The sequence below is a fragment of the Cervus canadensis genome, chromosome 14, assembly GCF_019320065.1.
Source record: "Cervus canadensis isolate Bull #8, Minnesota chromosome 14, ASM1932006v1, whole genome shotgun sequence".
NCBI lineage: Eukaryota > Metazoa > Chordata > Mammalia > Artiodactyla > Cervidae > Cervus > Cervus canadensis.
Window position 1 is genome coordinate 19,121,904 of NC_057399.1, and position 19,038 is coordinate 19,140,941.

General features: G+C 39.4%; 1 protein-coding gene across 1 annotated transcript in view; it reads left to right on the forward strand.

Moving 5' to 3' along the window:
• The window catches only part of GNAQ (G protein subunit alpha q), a 303,060-nt gene that overhangs the window by 188,871 nt on the left and 95,151 nt on the right, over positions 1-19,038 (forward strand). Inside the window, exon 3 of the mRNA XM_043486867.1 lies at positions 17,179-17,333. Coding sequence (XP_043342802.1) covers positions 17,179-17,333 — 155 coding nt within the window. The remainder of the gene's footprint in view (positions 1-17,178; positions 17,334-19,038) is intronic.

The window sequence follows — 19,038 nt, forward strand, 5'->3', positions numbered from 1 at the left end:
GAAAAGTTTAAGTGGAAAGATGGATAGGATTCTTGGAAGACTGAGTCCCCACTCTGTATCCTTTCTTCACCAGATCTGTAGGTTACCTTTTAATTAAGGACTGCAGGCTCCTTAGGACCAGTGATTTCCTTCATAAATGCAAGGCTCCTATGCTGCCGTTTACTGACTTAGACACTCAGATTGTTTCTGCCTGCAGTCAGCCCACCATATCTGCAGTTGAATCCGTGGATGCAGAAACCATGGATGAACGGAGGGCCATCTGTATTGATTGGACCACACCATTTTATATCAGCGACTTGTGCATCCACAGAGTTGGTATTCTAGGGGCTCCTGGAGCCAGCCTACTGCAGATAATGAGGGAAGACTATATTGCTAGAAGTTACCTCCTCCTACCAAAATTTTCTTATCTATATAATTCAGGGTATTAAATCTGCTATTAATTAGTGGAAAATAAAAAGAAAACATTTTCATAGGATGATAATTAATCTAGATAAACTATTCTGAAATCCCTAACTATATGTGTGCCATTGTTTTTAACCTATTTATCTGCTTTAGGTTAAAAGACGTGAATTTCTTTCTTTAATTGATTTTTCTAGCAAGAGGTCATTCTGATAAAAGATGTTGAAGTTCTAGAATAGTTAATATTTCCTATCACCAAGTGAAGGTAATTTTAAGATGTATGTAGATGATGCCCACAGAAACTGCTGAGGGAAGAAAGTGGTCACCTTCTACCTACATGCAAGAAGAGGTTAGTGAAAGTCAGTCATCTTTCTGAGAGTCCGTTTCTATGGAGGTTCTTTGGAGTAAAGATCAGAATGTTATCAGAGGTGGATTATAGCTCAGATGGTACAGAAAAAGAAAGTAGGAACTAAATTTAGAAATTACATGAAAGCTTTTCAAAAATAGATATATAGCTAAGAACACATAAAAAAGGCAATATGCATTTTATTTCCCCAAAAAAGCAGTGAAAATGCTAAGTCTTTTTGAGTTATATAAAGGTGAATTTGGTTTGATTTTTATTTTATGACCCTTGTGCTCTCTAACCAATCAGCCAGTCATGGGAAGCTCATCAGAATTTAAGGGAAAGAGAACATCTGGATATAAAATATCTGATAAAATCTTCATACACATCTATTTGGATGTCTAAGAAAAAGTTTTAGTCAAGTTATGACCTTTGCATGTTTTGAAAACTCAACATTGAGATGAATACAGTGTAATGAGATTTGGGTCTACCTGTGGAGATGAGAAAATTTGTATGTGAATAAAAATATACTGCTATTTGGAAAAACAATTTTAACTGTAAAATAATCACCAATGCCACTCTAAATACTGTTTATAATCCATAATTTAAGTAAGAGTTTAACATAGCATTTCTTTAAGATATTAGACTGTTGGCGATGTAGCGTATTTGGTAGGAATCATGGAGATTCTTTTATGTTTTTGAAATAGATTCCCCAAAGTTGAACCCCCAAAGGATTGGTTCACTAAATGTAAGAAAAGGGCTGGGTCGAAGGTATTTCACCATAATTCCCCTTGGATCACATCTGAAGTACAAATTAAAGGCTGCTTCTATTTACTGAGACATTAGTGTGTGCTTTTTACTGTGCTGTTTCATGTATAGTATTATCTTCAGGCTTTATGACAGTGCTGTAATGAAAGTATCAGTATCTCAATTTAGGGATAAGGAAATTGAAGCTTGGAGAAGCCCCAAAACAAGTAAATGGAAGCATGGGTGAAACTCACTGGCTCCAAAGTCACAGGCCTGCCTTAGCTACGCCTTGTGATGGTCATGACCACCTGAAACAACTTAAGCCACACAGTACCGTTTCCTAACTAATACAAGCCCTGGGGAACTGATAATACAGACAATCACAGTTCATTGTAACCACGGCTTCAGGATACAGTTTAAGGGGATGATGAGGGAAAAATACTGGACAGTCACAGGTGCATGGCATTTTCTAATGAATCATGACCTGGACGCTGAGAAAATGCTCACTGGTAGGAATCAAATGCAATGTGATTCTCAGTTCCTCTTATGCAGATGTATAAGCCTCCTTATCACACTAAGGATGCACAAATTACACAAACTGTGAAGGAGTTGGGGGTGGAAAGTAGAGAGTAAAATCAGATTTCTTCAAGACCATGCAGGTATTGTGGAGAAGGAAATGGCAACCCACTCCAGTATTCTTGCCTGGAGAAACCCAGGGATGGAGGAGTCTGGTGGGCTGCTGTCCATGGGGTCGCACAGAGTCTGACAGACTGAAGCAGCAGCATGCAGGTATTGTGAAGCTGCTCAGATTCTGTTGACACAACTCAGTTAATTAGGTAGTTTTGGCATTACAGGACAGAGGGTATTCTTCACTTACAGAAATAATTATGCTCTTTCTTATGATTATTGGCAATAGTGAGGGGCAGATAGTAGCTTTCTGACTGTGGCCTCTTGTCTTCTTGGAACATGGGCAGTGTTGCTGGATCTTAAAGTTTATCCAGAGAAGTAGGGAATCTGTTTATCTGTCTAATGGAAAAGTTCTCAATTTTAGATGTTGACGGCTTTCTAAAAAAATCATTTGTACAAGACCAAGCAGGTCTGCAGACCATCAGCTCACTTCTAGTTTTCTTGACCCTCAGCCCCAAGTCTTCCCCACACAGAGGTCACCCCTGAGTCCTGACTTACCTGAAGCATTTATAGTTTATACCTCTTGTCCCAGCATCCCAGTTGTTGAGCTTTTGTTCTAGTTTCCCGTTTTTTCAAAAATAAATATTATTATTTATTTATTTATTTGGCCGCATTGGGTCTTAGTTGTGGCATGCAAGATCTTCATTGTGTCATGCAAGATCTTTCACTGTGGCATACCAACTCTCTAATTGCAGGGCACAGGCTCAGTAGTTGAGGTGTACAGTCTTAGTTACTCCTTGGCATGTGGGATATTAGTTCCCACAACAGGGATCGAACCCTGGGTCCCCTGCATTGCAAGGCAGATTCTTAACCACTGGACCACCAGGGAAGTCCCCCACCCCCATTTTTTTTTTTTTTTATTAGTTGGAGGCTAATTACTTCACAACATTTCAGTGGGTTTTGTCATACATTGATATGAATCAGCCATAGATTTACACGTATTCCCCATCCCGATCCCCCCTCCCACCTCGCTCTCCACCCGATTCCTCTGGGTCTTCCCAGTGCACCAGGCCCGAGCACTTGTCTCATGCATCACACCTGGGCTGGTGATCTGTTTCACCATAGATAATATACATGCTGTTCTTTCAAAACATCCCACCCTCACCTTCTCCCACAGAGTTCAAAAGTCTGTTCTGTACTTCTGTGTCTCTTTTTCTGTTTTGCATATAGGGTTATCGTTACCATCTTTCTAAATTCCATATATATGTGTTAGTATGCTATAATGTTCCACCCCCATTTTTAACGGCGCATCCTTCTTATTAGCTGCATTAAAATAATCCAAGGTAGATTTGATAGACTTTCACTTAGTATTTCCAAACCCTGCCCATGCAGTTGAACAGATTTCTCAACTTTAGCACTTGGTTAAATCTGAAAGATGTTCCAGCTCTTTTCCAAATCCTTTCCAGATGCAGTGTAACTACATCTTTTTTTCAAAGACAGCATGTGGGCACTCACCGCTAATAATGGAATGAGTGTGGACAAGAGTGACCAGGGACAGCCAGTTCCTTCCAGTGTCTAGGGTAGTAGTGGAGGATATGCTGTTGCTGCCCTTATCAACCTTCTGTCATTAGCCAATCACGCTGTGCTCTGATCTTTTAGTTACAAAAGGTCTAGTAACACACCAGATCTTCAGTGAGCAGAACCAGTGGGAAATTGTCAGCCGTGTGTGAATGTATGTGTAAGATCAAGGCTGGGCAGCCTTGCTATGGTGGTCTGATAGTTTTTGCTTCCATGGTTTTATCGTTTATTTTTGGTGTTTGTTTTGTTGCTTGATAATACTTTTATTTTGTAATAAATTTTTTCGGCCACAATAAGTTTTTTTAACCCTGGAAATGCATATGTAACAAAATTTAGCACTGAATTTTTGCTTCTCAAGAAAGTGAATGGTAATATATAACTTATACAAAACAGCTTGTTGATACTTAGCATCCACTATTACAGCCGAAGTGATATCATCAACCACAAAAGGTTTGAAAGACACAGATCTTCTGAAAAAAGTATCAGCATCTACTTCAAAAGTTAGCTGTTATATTCAGTAGATTGTGCCCAAAGATGACATTTTAGCATAGTCAGCTGCAGAAAATGCATTTTTATATCACTCTGTGAAGCATGACTTTTCATTTAGATTAAGTGACTTTCCTTCAAAGTTAATTTAGTTCATTTTTTATTCCAAGTTTTCTTCTGCAAGTGCAAAAAAATGAGGCAATAACTATCAATTCTTTAACTCCCTTAGCAGAAGGAAATCTTTGCAAACAATTGATAATTTGGTTTTCTCCCTTTTTTAATTCGTGGAATCAAGGTGCAGCTTTTGATAGTTAATTTGGATAAAGTGAAATATCTATTATTATTTTGAATACTATAAGTGTTTTTGCTTTTTAAAAAATGTTGAAGATAAACATATTTCATGGTAATGATAAGAATATAGTGTTTGATGGTGCGCAGTGTCATGGTAAAACAATTATTAAATTAAGCCTATGGAGCAGAAATGTACTTGCAATTAGTTATGACTCACACACAAGTCGTACTTGTGTTCAGACAAGCTGTGATAATCTGCCCATCTTGAGTTTTGTTTCCTCGAAGTATCTGTGAAAGAATAGTATTATGAATTGATAAAGGAGATATTTCTTACGAAAGTATTTGCTCTGAAATGTTTACAAATTTGCATTTGAAAAAATGTTAAGAATATCTACCATGTAGCAGAATTTGTTTTGTGCTCACCAGATTTGTCAGCCCCTAAGAGAGAATATTTTTCAATTAAAAATATTAAGGTCTATAGAGTAGGACCCAATTGAAAATGTTATATTTTCAAATTGAAATCAAACCGAAAATGGTTAATGCAATTTTGAAGAATATTTCAGGCAGTTTTATGAAAGTTAAATATATAATATATCCATATTGAAAAAATACAGTCTTTTTCTGGGGGGGGGGGGAAGAAAAAAAGAAAAAATACAGTCTTTTTCTAACTTTATATGGATATATGAAAGTTTTGTTTTTTTAGAAAGTACTTTATGTTTGAAAATATTGTAATAATACCTATATAATATACCTGATATGTTGGTCAATAAATAATATTTCAAAGATACATAGCATTAACTATTTTTAATAGTCTTTTTCGTACTCAACAGTGTTATGTATAGACTATAAACTATATTATATTCTCATTAGAATGTTAACAGTTTCTCAACACTGGTCCAAATAGTAACATTTTACAATTGATTCTTATCTATAATCTTCCTGAAATTGGGTCCTTCCTCAAAGTGACAAATTATATCTATTACTATTTGCTATTGAGATAGGATTCTCTTACTTCTTTTCCTTTCTTCCTATTCAGATTCTAGATGTTCATTACCCTTCTTCACTGGACAAGTAAGCCCAACTGCTGTTGATTCTCTTTACTGTCTTACTGTTGGAACAACTTCTTGGTCTCTGAATTAAAGAGACCTTTAGACATGTGTTCTAGGGAATTTCTTTTCTTCTGCAAGATTCTGGGGCTAGGAGCCTTTCACTTTCAGTTTTCCTGAACACAGTTTCTGAAGCCACAGTAGTCAGGTTTTGTAGTGGGCATTCCAGAAAGATTGTAGGATCCTGAAATTTCTGGGTACATCTGGGCCTCCCTTCATTGAGAAGCTTGTCCTTTCCATTATTTTTTCCATCTTTGTCTGCATGTCTACCAAGCTGGGCAAGGAAATGTTTTTCCTATTGTCAAACAAAATAAAATTCCAAACCAGCAGCACACTCCTCTGGTTAATAAGATTGTAGGAGCCCAGACATTGCAAAGGGCTAAAATGATTATGTTTTTTTCTGAGATGTAATATCAGGAAATGAACCACATGCAAAATGTGAACTCAACAATGAGGATGATGTGAATCTATAAAGCAGGCATTAGCCTATTATGCCAGTGTGGGGGAGAACCAGTTAGTCGGTTGTTTGCTTGTGTAAAACCAGTCCCCACTTGGTTATTGGGAGTCTCAGTGTTTATTTAGTCACTGTTTGCAAAGTGTAATTCAGAAAACACCAGTCTCATCAACTGATTCGAGGGGGAAAATGCTGCCATGGTCATATAGTGATGTCTCCACCCTTACCCCATACTCATGGATTCCTAGCAGCATTATCTTTTTAAAGGTACTGAGTCCTGTAGTATGAACCATCTGTTTAACTTTTCATAAATATTATTCTCTACAGTTGGGCTTCCCTTGTGGCTCAGCTGGTAAAGAACCCGCCTGCAGTGAGGGAGACCCGGGTTTGGTTCCTGGGTTGGGAAGATACCTTGGAGAAGGGAAAGGCTACCCACTCCAGTATTCTGCCCTGTATAGTCCATGGGGTTGAAAAGAGTCAGGAATGACTGAGCGACTTTCACTCTACAGTTATCTGACTTTGGCTATAGAACCCACTTTTCAGACAGCCATTAAAATCCCAAGTAACTAATAGTTCTCAAATATTCTTTGAAAGCAGCTTTACAAGTATACCTGATTCTTTTTATCTTAGTAAACATGTATAACTTTAAAAGAATCTTCTAATTTATTTTTTGTCACTATGACTTTGAATAAACTCTTTGAAAATAAACTTTTTTTGTAGCATTGATAATGTATTCATGTGTATTACCATCATAGTCATGAAGGTAATAAGCAGCATTTCAAAGAGTGCACAGTTTTTTATTTCATCCCAAGATTTTGCAGACCTGAGGGCACAATTCTTCATAATGGAACCATGTAATTACAGCAGTCAACAGACTTTGGAACTGCTTGGAGTGTGTTATGCCATAGTGCAGCAAGCTCTGACCTACAGATGTTGCTGATTCTGATAATTATGACATGGCCTTCAGACATGAAAAGGGAAAATGATAAGCAGAGGACGAAATAGAAGAATACTTGTGTGAAATTTATAGTGGTAGAGCCAAGAAGGAGATGGAGTTCTTTAAAAGAAAAAAAACATCTTAAATAATAAAGGAGTATTTTCTCCACCAAGGAAGGAATCCAGTATATGTTAGAATAAGCAAATGTACCTTTTAGTGAAACAAAACTAAAAAGAGAAACACATTCTCAGCAAACATCTTGGGGGAAAGCAGTGTGCCTTATAGTCATTGATTACCTTGGTGAATGTCACAGTAAAGATTAAAAATAAAACTCTAGGACTTCCCTGGTGGTCCAGTGGTTAGGAGTCTGCCTGCCAGTGTAAGGGACATAGGTTTGATCCCTGGTCTGGAAAGATTCTACATGTTGTGGAGCAACGGCAAGAGAAGTTGCCGCAATAAGCCCATAAGCTGCAACTAGATAGCCCCCACATGCCACAACTAGGGAAAACCTTTCACAGCAATGAAGAGCCAGCACAGCCATAAATAAGTAAATAATGTTGGAGGAAAAAAAAGACATTTGTCAGGGGGAAAAACCTCTCACCATAGAAAAGCAAATCTAGTCATGATAATCAATTTGTGAAATCTTAAAGTAGAACAATATGCAACAGTTTAATAAAATTTTATTGAATATTTTGCTCTCTGGAACATTTTACTTAACACAGATTCACTTTTTAGTATCTAATATATTCCCTGACACATAGTAGATAAGTATTGTTTGTTGAAATAATTAATATTTATTAATGATAATTTTGAAATGCCACAAGATTTCATAGCAATTATAGTTACTTGTATTTTATGTATTTTGTTAACAAAATACTAATACTACCCTAGTACCAAAATACTTTCCTAACTACCCTACAACAAGTTGTTTTTCTGTTTCATAGGTGAGGTAGTTGAGGTTCAGGAAACTTTAGAGACCAGCCTGAAGACACAAGGCTGAAATGTGACAGCTATAAGAAGTCTGTTTGGTTCTCAAGCTGCTGCTCCTGGACTTCCTCTTTGCTATTTTGGTTCTCTGGGTTACTCAGAGAGAGATTCAGTACAATTGACTCTCGATATCAGCAAATTCAACCAACTGAGGGTGGAAAATATTGTTGGGGGAAGGAATTCCAGAAAGCTCCAAAAATCAAAGCTTGAATTTGTTGTACCCTGGCAATAATTTGCATAGCATTTACATTGTATCAAGTAATATAAATAATCTAGAGATGATTTTAAATATACAGGAGGATGCATAGGTTATGTACAAGTACCAGGACATTTTTATAAGGGTCTTGAGCATCTGCATATACCTACTCTGTTCTTCTGATACTGCGTGCAGAGGGACATGGGTGCTATAACAAAGGAGAATCAGTAGATCCCTGGCACCGAAAGATTACATACAGGATTCAAAATTTTCATCAGAGACTTCAAAAGGCCGTGTCATGTAGTAATTTGTCATTTTGCTGAGCCATGAGTTGAATCCTGAGTGTGGAGAGGCTGTACTATAGGAATGAGTCACTGGCTTCGAGAACGCCGCCAGCAGTAGCTCAATGTGACTCTGCTATTCTCTGTCAGTTTGCAGTCACGCCCATAAGAAAATGCACCAGCAGCTGTCACTGCATACAGGGCCCCGTACACTGATGAAGCCAGAGAAGGTGAAAGGGTCTAAGAAATAACAGTTCTTGCCCAAGTTTTTGGTAGGAGTATTTGCCAATTTGAGGACTCATTGATATCCATTATCCAGGATGATCTCTAGAATGTTCTTGCACATTGAGCAAATACATGTGAGCAGTTTGCCCGAAGTCTCAGAGCTAAGAAGTGCATGTACCATGCCTTTTGCACTTTCTGTGTTATTTTCCTTTTCTTTTGTTTTCTAAACAATTAGCAGCTTTGGGTGTTAGACACTGTCTTTAAGTGTTTTACATCCATTAGGTCATTTAACCATCAAATAGTACTGTTGTTACCCCCATTTAACAGATTAGGAAATAAAGGTTTACAAATGTTAAATAGCTTGCCCAAGGTCATGTTCAACCAGTTCTGGCTGGAGGTGGTATTGCAGTGCAGAGATTTGATCCCATCTCTGTATTTCCTTTGGGAAGAACACAAAAAAAGCCTGAGATTTTTCTTTTCCCCCCCATGATTTAGAATCAAATGCCAAAATGGAAATAAGCACCGAGGGTGGGAGAAGAGTAAAATGTGCTTCTCAGTTCAGGATTAAAACATACTCAGACAGAAGTTCAGGATTTTACTAAATCAGAGGCCCTCTGTCTGTGCTGGGCATCCTTTCAAATAAAGCTGCCCTAATGAGCTGAATATTTGTGTCTAAGAGCTTCAACAAATGTGGAAATTACCATTTGGTTTTCTACTTCTGGAGTGTAGGAACCGGAATAGGTGTGACATTCCAGCCTAAAGCCTCTCTGAGCTGTTAATGAGTTTTTGAAAATCCTTCCAAAGTGACTATAAGATCTTTTTTATTTCATCAGAAGACTTGGCCTTCTGTGGTCAGGGTAAGACTCACTGCGGTGGGAACTCAGTTCTTCCTTCCTTTTGCTGAAGCAGCCTTGGAAATATCAACAGACCTAAAACTTACCTGAATTTTATGACCACCGAATCATAAAAACAAGACATTACCACGTTGGCACATCCTGTGGTTTCCATGTGGTCTTTCCCTAGGATTCTGCCAGAGTTCCTAAGAGTAGTTACTTGGTTCTCACAATGTTCCCTCTGAGACTTGCCACCAGCTTGCTAAGAATTCTGAAAGCTCACATTCATTATTAAATATTTCCATCCAGAATGTTCAACTGTAACTTGAAATAGAATTATATTTTGCATTTGGTTTATATGATTAATTAACTCATACCTGTTTTGCTTTTATATGTACAGTGTTCAAAATAAAAAGGATAGTCAATTGTAATTGTTATTTGTATTTTTAGAAATGACTTCTTTCCCTTTCATCATAGCCTATTTCATTAGTAGGTGGTTTAATTTTGCATAATTACTTGTGATTTTTACTACTTCACATTTGATATTTGGAAAAATAGGAAAGGGTCTAATTTATCTTCCTACTCTAACACACTAAAAAATATTCTTTTCACATACAGAATATTTTTTACCAAAAAAAGTGAGAGAATTGCACTTTTGTTGAGGACATTTACATAGGCATTTAAAAAAATCTATGTGTATTTTGTAAAATGCTGTCATAGTTTTAAATAACTTGAGAACTTCAGGTGAAAGCTGTTTCATAAATGCAGATTACAGTGGATTATATTTGAATGTCATTTTACAAAACAGCAAGGACAGAATTAACAAACAAAGCTTAGGAGGCAATAAAAGTGACTTAGAAATTCAGACCTGGATGAAGGCACAGTAGTGATCTTTGCATTTTTTGAGGCCAATATACTTTCTTAGATGGTAGACATGGTTATGGTTCATTGTTGTTATTGTTCAGTCACCTAGTTGTGTCTGACTCTTTGCACCTCCATGAACTGCGCAGCATACCAGGCCTTCCTGTCCCTCACCAGCTCCCAAGAGTTGGTGGGAGTTCACGTTCATAGCCTCAGTGATGCCATCCAATCATCTCATCCTCTGTCGCTCTCTTCTCCTTCTGCCCTTGATCTTTCCCAGCATCAGGGACTTTTCCAATGAGTCGTCTGTTCGCATCAAATGACTAAAATACTGGAGCTTCAGCTTCAGCATCAGTCCTTCCAGTGAATATTCAAGGTTGATCTCCCTTAAAATTGACTGGTTTGATCTCCTTGCTGTTCAGGGGACTTTCAGGAGTCTTTACCAGCACCACAGTTCAAAGGCATCAATTTTTTGTTGTTCTGCCTTCTTTACAGTCCAGCTTTCACAATCATACTTGACCACTAGGAAGACCATAGCCTTGACTATACAGACCTTTGTTGGCAGAGTGATGTCTCTGCTTTTTAGCACACTGTCTGGGTTTGTCATCACTTTTCTGCCCAGAAGCAATCATCTGATTTCATGGCTGCAGTAACCGTTCACAGTGATTTTGGAGCCCAAGAAGAGGAAATCTGTCACTACTTCCACCTTTTCCCCTTTATTTGCCATGCAGTAATGGGACTGGAGGCCATGGTCTTAGTTTTTTTAATATTTAGTCTTAGTCCAGCTCTTTCACTCTCCTCCTTCACCCTCATCAAGAGGCTCTTAATTCCTCTTTACTTTCTGCCATTAGAGTGGTATCATCTGCTTATCTGAGGTTGTTGATGTTCTCGCACCAATCTTGATTCCAGCTTATAACTAACTCATCCAGCCTGGCATTTCTCTTGATGTACTCAACGTATAGGTTAAACAGGGTGCCTGCAGACAGCCCTGTTGTACTCCTTTCTTGAACCAATCAGTTGTTCCATACAGGGTTCTAACTGTTGCTTTTTGACCCACATACAGGTTTCTCAGGAGACAAATAAGATGTTCTGGTATTCCCATCTCTAAGAGCTTTCCACGGTTTGTCATGATCTGCACAGTCAAAGGCATTAGTGTAGTCGATGAAACCCAGATAGATGTTTTACTGAAATTCCCTTGCTTTATAATCCAGCAAATGTTGGCAATTTGATCCCTAGTTCCTCTTCCTTTTCTAAACCCAACTTGAACATCTGGAAGTTCTTGGCTCCCATAATGCTGAATCCTAGCATGCAAGGTTTTAAACTTGACCTTACTAGCATGGAGGGCTTCCCTGGTAGCTCAGACGGTAAAGTGTCTGCCTGCAGTGCGAGAGACCTGGGTTTGATCCCTGGGTCAGGAAGATCCCCTGGAGAAGGAAATAGCAACCTACTCCAGTACTCTTGCCTGGAAAATTCCATGGATGGAGGAGCCTGGTAGGCTACAGTCCACGGGATCGCAAAGAGTCAGACACAACTGAGCAACTTCACTGGTGGTTACTAGCATGGGAGATGAGTGCAATTGTCCGATGGTTAGCACATTCTTTGCTACTACCCTTCTTAGGAATTGGGGTGAGGATTGACCTTTTCCAGTCCTCTGGCCACTGCTGGTTCTTTCAGATTTGCTCACATAATGAATGCAAAACCTTGATAGCATCATCCTTTAGGAATTTGAATAGTTCTACTGGAATTTCATCTCATCCACTAGCTTTATTAGCAGTGCTTCTTAAGGCCCACTTGACTTTGTACTCTAGAATGTCTGGCTCAGGGTGACTAGCCACACCATTGTAGTAATCCAGTTCATTAAGATCTTTTTTATACAGTTCTTCCATGTATTCTTTCCATCTCCTCTTGATGTCTTCAGCATCTACTAGGTCTCTACCATTTTTATCCTTTATTGTGCCCTTCTTTGGGCAGAATGCTCCCTTGATGTTTCCAGTTTTCCTGAAGAGATCTCCAGTCTTTCCCCCTTTGTTGTTTTCTTCTATTAGTAAGCACTGTCCATTGAAAAAGGCCTTCTTGTCTCTTCAAGCTGTTCTTTGGAACTCTGTGGTTGATTTGGTGTATCTTCCCCTCTCTCCCTTGCTTTTCACTTCTCTTCATTCTTCTGCTGTTTGTAAAGCCTCCTCAAATAACCACTTTGCCTTCTTGCTTTTCTTTTTCTTTGGGATGGTTTTGTTCACCGCCTCCTGTATTACGGACTTCTGTCCATGGCTCTTCAGGCACACTGTTAACTAGATCTAGTCCCTTGAATCTATTCGTTACCTCTACTGCGAATTCATACAGGATTTGATTTAAGTGGATATTGGTTATGGTTCATAGATGAGATTAATATTATAGCTTTCACTGTGGAGGTTAATTTGCATTAAGGGTCAGCATGAAATTTCCTCACTAGACTGTTTTTCCCACAGTTAAGAGAGTGCCATGTTTATTTTGTCTACCAAACCGTTGTTCATCTATTTCTCCTCCTCTCGTCACACATCTTTATCTCCACCTGCCAGCTAAATCCTGTCTTCTCTCTGACACCTCGTCTGGCCATACTGAGTTCTGCTTGTTCAGTCCCAATGTACCATCACTCATATACAGACTTCATCATGTTCTGCCCCGTATTGTCAGGCACTTTTGAAATAGTGAGGTTTTGTTGCAATAAATGATAATATATGTGCTCCTGGAGGGATAGGATCATAAGTCCTTGGTGCCCCGCGTAATTCTAGATGTATCTATTTATGATCCTGGAGTATATGTCTAGATGAATCCATAGGGAGATGATTTGTTTCAATTGCATAATCTTACAGACCAGGAAAATGAAGTTGTAAAGAAGTAAATAATTTCTTCTAAGGGTTATTGCTTGTGTTAGGTGTAAAGCCAGGCCTAGTGTTTAGGTGTCCCTGTTTCCAGCTCAGTATAATTTCTACTGTTCCTTCCTGTATTCTTAATTCAACAAATATTTATTGAGCATCAGTGATAGGCACTCTGCTAGACTCTGATACTGTAACACTGAGTTTGACTCGGAACTTGTACTGTGATTAGGGAGAAGGATACTAACAAATATCATCCAGATAGATATACACTAGCTACTGACATAAGTGCTGTGAAGGATTGTGTAGTTCTGAGAGTATGTAATGGGTGGGAGATTTCCTTAACAAACTCGACTTTGGCTTGTAGGAAGTTGGGTTTATGTATGCCTTTTAAATCAGACAAATATTTGTTGTCTGCTCACTCTGTGCTAGGCCCCAAGAGAAATGAGGGCCAGGAGCTACAGCCCCTTCCTTCAATGTATGGTCTAGAAGACAGTAAGTCAAGAAATGTAGAAGTTCCATGGTTCAGAAGACGCAAAGATCACATTTTGGGGGAGAGGAGGAACATTGGGAAAATTTTCCTGTAAGAGACAGCATAGGATATGGTGCCTGGAAAAAGCTAAAAGAGGTACGGAAGGGAATAGAGAAGGTCTTCCAGATGTAAGAAAAAGCCCATCGAGGTAGACCAAGAGAGGGAATTAGAGGAGTTTTCCAACAGTAAAAAGTAATCTCATTTTACAGGAAGACTTTTCAGTTATACAGCTGGTGAGAATGTTGTCTGTTTCAGTCAACTGAAATTAAAGGTGGAAATGCAGATGTTCCCTCTCGTTTCTCCTCCTGGAGCACATAATCCTGTGCTTTGGTTGCCAGCTATATGGACTGTTCCCCCCACTGCCAACCTACCCCTGCACCTCACAGGAACTGTGTCTATGGACTCTTCCCCCACCCCTTACTCTGTCGCTACACCTCATAGGAACTGTGTCTGCGGACTGTTCCCCCACCCCCAATCCTACTGCTACACTTCATAGGAACCGTGTCTAAGTCTTTAATTGCTGTATTACCTAACATTTCATTGGGGTTCAATAAACATTTAAGCATCATCGTGAAAAGTGTCTGCTCTTGCTGAAACTGTTTTCTCTGATATAAGTTCCCTACCTTAGACACAGAAATAGAACTCCTTCCATATGACATGGTTGGCCCGTTGTAATGAGTATCAAATTCAGTTTTTAAATACTGCCTACACTATTCTGTGTCATCTTGTAGCTTTTACCCAATTCAAAGAGGTCTCAACCATTTCTCCCTATGGATAGTATAATAGTTTGTCTAAATATTATTGTAGGAAAATGCTGCAGAATTACTTCCCCATTAGCATGTGTTAAGTGGTCAGCTACTGCGTCCCAGGTTCTGTGTAGGAGATGGTGTTATTGGTCAATCTTATTAGGGAAGTCCATGGAGAAGCAAATGATTGGTACCTGATCCAACTTAGCCACAGATAGATACACTTTATCATTTATAGCATTGCCAAGAATAAAAGTTAGGGATATTTCATGGAAAAATCTAGATTTTTGGCTTCCCTTGATAACTCGGAAAATCTGGCAACACTCAGCTTGTATCGCAGTGGCAACAATTAGCCGGAGCTGAATAGCAGCTATTCTCTTTCTTTAGGGTCGGTATGCTGCCGTTCCCATCACTCACTGTTACCTACATCCAGCCTGTTCTACTCATTTCTGTAGCTTCCTGGCCCTTATAATGCCCCTTGTTTTGGGGTGCTGTTGCCTTTCTGGGCCCCTTCTCTTTGGTTTCCAATAACAATTTCATGGCCAGCCAGACAGTTAATTATGACCACAGCAACTAGTGTCTGTGTGATACTTGATAGCTTGCAGTAGTTCCCAAACTTTTCCACACATCAGAATCATCCAGAGGGCCTCTTGAAACAGATTGTTAATCAGTGTCTCATCCGAAAAGTTTGATGTAGCATTGAAGGATTGCATTTTTATTAAATTCCCGACTAATGCTGCTGGTGTATGGACCACCTTTTGAGGACCACTTGGTGGGATAAGATGTTGCCCACCAGAGAGAACATTTGGAAAGATTAAGCAACTTATCCAATGTCAAAAGAAGAAGCAGAGTCCGATTAAAACCATGTCTTTAGAGTGTGTCCAGTCGGAGACCATCCTGTGCATGCCCGTTTCTGCCTTGCATCTGCCTTCTAACTTGCACAGAGTCCTCTAGAGAACCCTGTAAATCAGATGTAGACAGGAAATTGAATTTAGGATTATACCATGAGTGATCATTGTCATATCTCAGGACACAAGGAATTAGAACTTGTTTGTATTCAGTGAGCAAGGGCGGAAGGACAGGGCCCGAAGCTTGACCTTAAGGTATAAGATATGAGACATACCTGCTGGGCAGAGTGGAGTACGCCCCACACCCAGGGTTTCGTGCTTGGAGGAGGTCCACTTGAGCAGGTGGGACCAGGATAGTCTTTGGTATCGACATGGAGCAATGGGTCCCACAGAGCATAGCACTGGGGAATTTTTGGGGAACCAGTGACATATTTTCAAAGCAGGGGTTTCATGGGAAGCTGTGATTGGCCTAGGCCCACCTGGAGTGACACTTGGAAACAGGACTTCAGGATAGTCAGATTGCTGGGATAGGACAAATTGTCTGGGCAGGGACTAGGTACATATAACAACTTTAGGGATTCATCTTCCAATATTGGGGTGCAGGGCAGACCTATAGGGCTTCTCACTGACCAGATCTAGCGGTCAGGGTCAAAGGAGAACCAGCAAGAAAGGTGGTTTCTTCAATCTCATCATGTTAGGCTTTGTAAAACCTTATTTAAGTGAAGATTAGTCTAATGACATGGGTTCCCTTCCGTCTTATGGGATGAGAAGGAAGAGGAAGACTGGGAACCAGACATGCCTAATCACAAGGTTAAATGTATTAAATTCTATCTGCTTGAAACTCTATGAAAGGAATAATTAGGTCATCATGTAATCAAGATAGCCATTCACTAACCTAGTTCAGAAGTTTGCATATCTGTACAAAAGCAGAACAGTTTTAATAAATTAGCAGCCATCTGCCTCCAGTTTTCAAGATAATTAGTTATTATGTCTGTTGATTTGCACATTTATGTACTGTATCATTTACATGTATACTACACCTATGAGACCTGTTTTGTATTGTTAGGCAGTGGTGTATGGTGGTTAATTTGGAGGTTGACCATACATTTTGATTTCAGTCTTTTTGAAAATTTTTTAAAAGTCTTTTTACGTCTTTCCTACTAAATGTTGTATATAATGAAAATAACAAAGTCCTTCTTCTGTGTTAAAAAAAAAAATTGAATAGGCTCTTCAGTCTGATAAGATATGAGGTAGATATAAAGTAAATATTGAAAATTTGGGTGTGTGGGAGTAGAGGGGTCATGGTCACTATTGTGCAAATCAAATCATTACTACTAACTGTTCTTCTAGTAGTTTTACATCCTAATCCTCACAGTGAATCATAGAAACTAATGCTGATTAGTTGAGTCTCGTTGAGTTTCTGCTGAGATACAACACTCATGGGCTGGGTATATTCTGTGTTTGATCATAATAAACTATAAACATAGAGGGGGTAAATAACCCAGTCTTTTCCCCTTTAAGAATATGAGCTGTTTTAGGATTATGATCATCACCTGATAACAGTCATTATTTGTGGCTTACCGTCCTCATTGTTCCCATGGGAGCTGAACAGTCTGCTTTTCTCTTGTCATCCCTAGGTAGCTTCAGCATTTACTCTAGAGGAAAAGACCTGGGACTGGGTTTTATCTAAGGAAAAGAAAAAAGAAGCAGCATTACTTTATTATAAACCAGTTTGAAAACGAATATATGAGGAAAAACCTCACTTGTGCATAATGCAGTGTGCAAGCCAAGGCAATTTTCTTCAATAGGAAGGAGATTAAAACTGCTATTTTTTTTTTTTTTTAAACAGGCTCATGCACAGTTAGTTCGAGAAGTTGATGTGGAGAAGGTGTCTGCATTTGAGAATCCATATGTAGATGCAATAAAGAGTTTATGGAATGATCCTGGAATCCAGGAATGCTATGACAGACGACGAGAATATCAGTTATCTGACTCTACCAAATAGTGAGTATTCCTCCAGGAGGCCCTTTGCATCTTCCTCTTTTCTTTCATGGTTCTCTGCATGTGAGAACCTTTCTCTTCTCTGTCCTGTGTATCGCATCTGATTCTGACTGCACAGTTAGGAAGTACAGATATTAAATTTGTGCCACCTTTATAAATTTAGACTTTATGTAAGGGATTGGCCTCGTGAGTCGGGGAGAGTATTTCTCTTATTGTTTTCTGTTTGAAAACCAACTGAAGACTCTAGGAATCTGCATTCACTCACCCATCTCTTCCCCCAAATTGTAAACCAGTGATTTTTCAAACATGTGCTTCACTGTGATTTGAAATCTGATAATAATTTTAATGCAAGTTGTTGATCTTATTCGTGTGTTGGAAAGCACCTACACAGAAGAACCTCTAACAAATACACTTGATTATGGCTTCTCAAACATCAGACTTCCTGGTTTCCAGACATAGGATCTTGACTGCTTTCTGGGACCCACTGTTTTGTTGATGGATGGGTTTGCTTTTGCATGGAAATTGCATGTGAGTCTAATTTTGCATGCATTCCAGAATTATTTTGTGAGCTGTCGATCACAGTCATGTGTCCTAGGAGGGATTTGCATCCTAGAGAGATTTGTTAATTCTCTAGATTAAATCTTGCCTAACAGAAAGAAAAGTAAAGATTTGGCAGTCACTGGATTAATGTAATCAATGTGGTCAGCAATGTAGATAATCGGGCGCCTTAAAAAATGGAATTTTGTTTTTTTTAGTGGTTTTTTTTCAGATTTCTGTCTCCATTAATTATGTTAACCCAGCATCTGCCTCTTCTGTTGGTTCTGGGCAGACAGAAGAAAGGGTGGGAAGTATTCGGCAGCCTTAGGCCGGTTTGTATGTCGAAATGACCCTCTGAATGCGGGCCGGACTGTGGGGGAAATAAGGAGCCCTGCATGCAGACTGACATTGCCTAACAACGCAGGGAAGATCCCAGAGCAGCCGGGCTCTGTTTTTGTAGTAAAGTAGATCACGCTCCTACCCTAGTTCTAGGCGTTTGTTTAAGAAAAGTTATGATTCAGGTCAGCCACAGAAATATTGCCTGGCCAAAACAGTACTTGGATTCCCAAGGTAAATCTGAATTACGTCATTCTGAAAAGTGACGTGAAATGCTCAGGAGACCGTGTCTGTCATGTTTTAAGCCGGTACCCACCCCGTGTGTCTCTGAAATGCGTGCTTCCTCGTTCCTGGCTTCCTTTGTCCTCCTTGCACACTGCCTGTCTTCCTCTTCTGTGTCTGCCTTCCTTCCTTCGCCTCACCCCCTTCCTCTTTCCCTCTGTCCTCTCCCCTCCCCGAGTTCCAACTGTGTAAGTTTCTGTAAGTACAGAGATGAGAAGATGCATTCAACTCTTTTTGGTTCCAAATTCTGCCCCCTCAACCTTTGACCAGCTGTCTTCCTTTTGCATTCTGCCCCCTCCGTCCTTATGTTTCCTTTGCCATTTCAGATCTCATCCATCTCCCCACATTGCTGCCGTGTTTTACCCCTTGTCCTGTTCCTGCTCGCTGTGTCTTCCCCTGTCTGCTGGCTTCCTTATCCGCCCTCGGCTCTGATGCTCCTTTAACTCCTCCACTTCTCGATTCACTACTGTGATGCCTCTCCTGGCCCCTACCGATGAAGAACTCCTCCATTAAAAAGTTACATTCACTAAGAAATCCTGTTGCCTCCCATCAT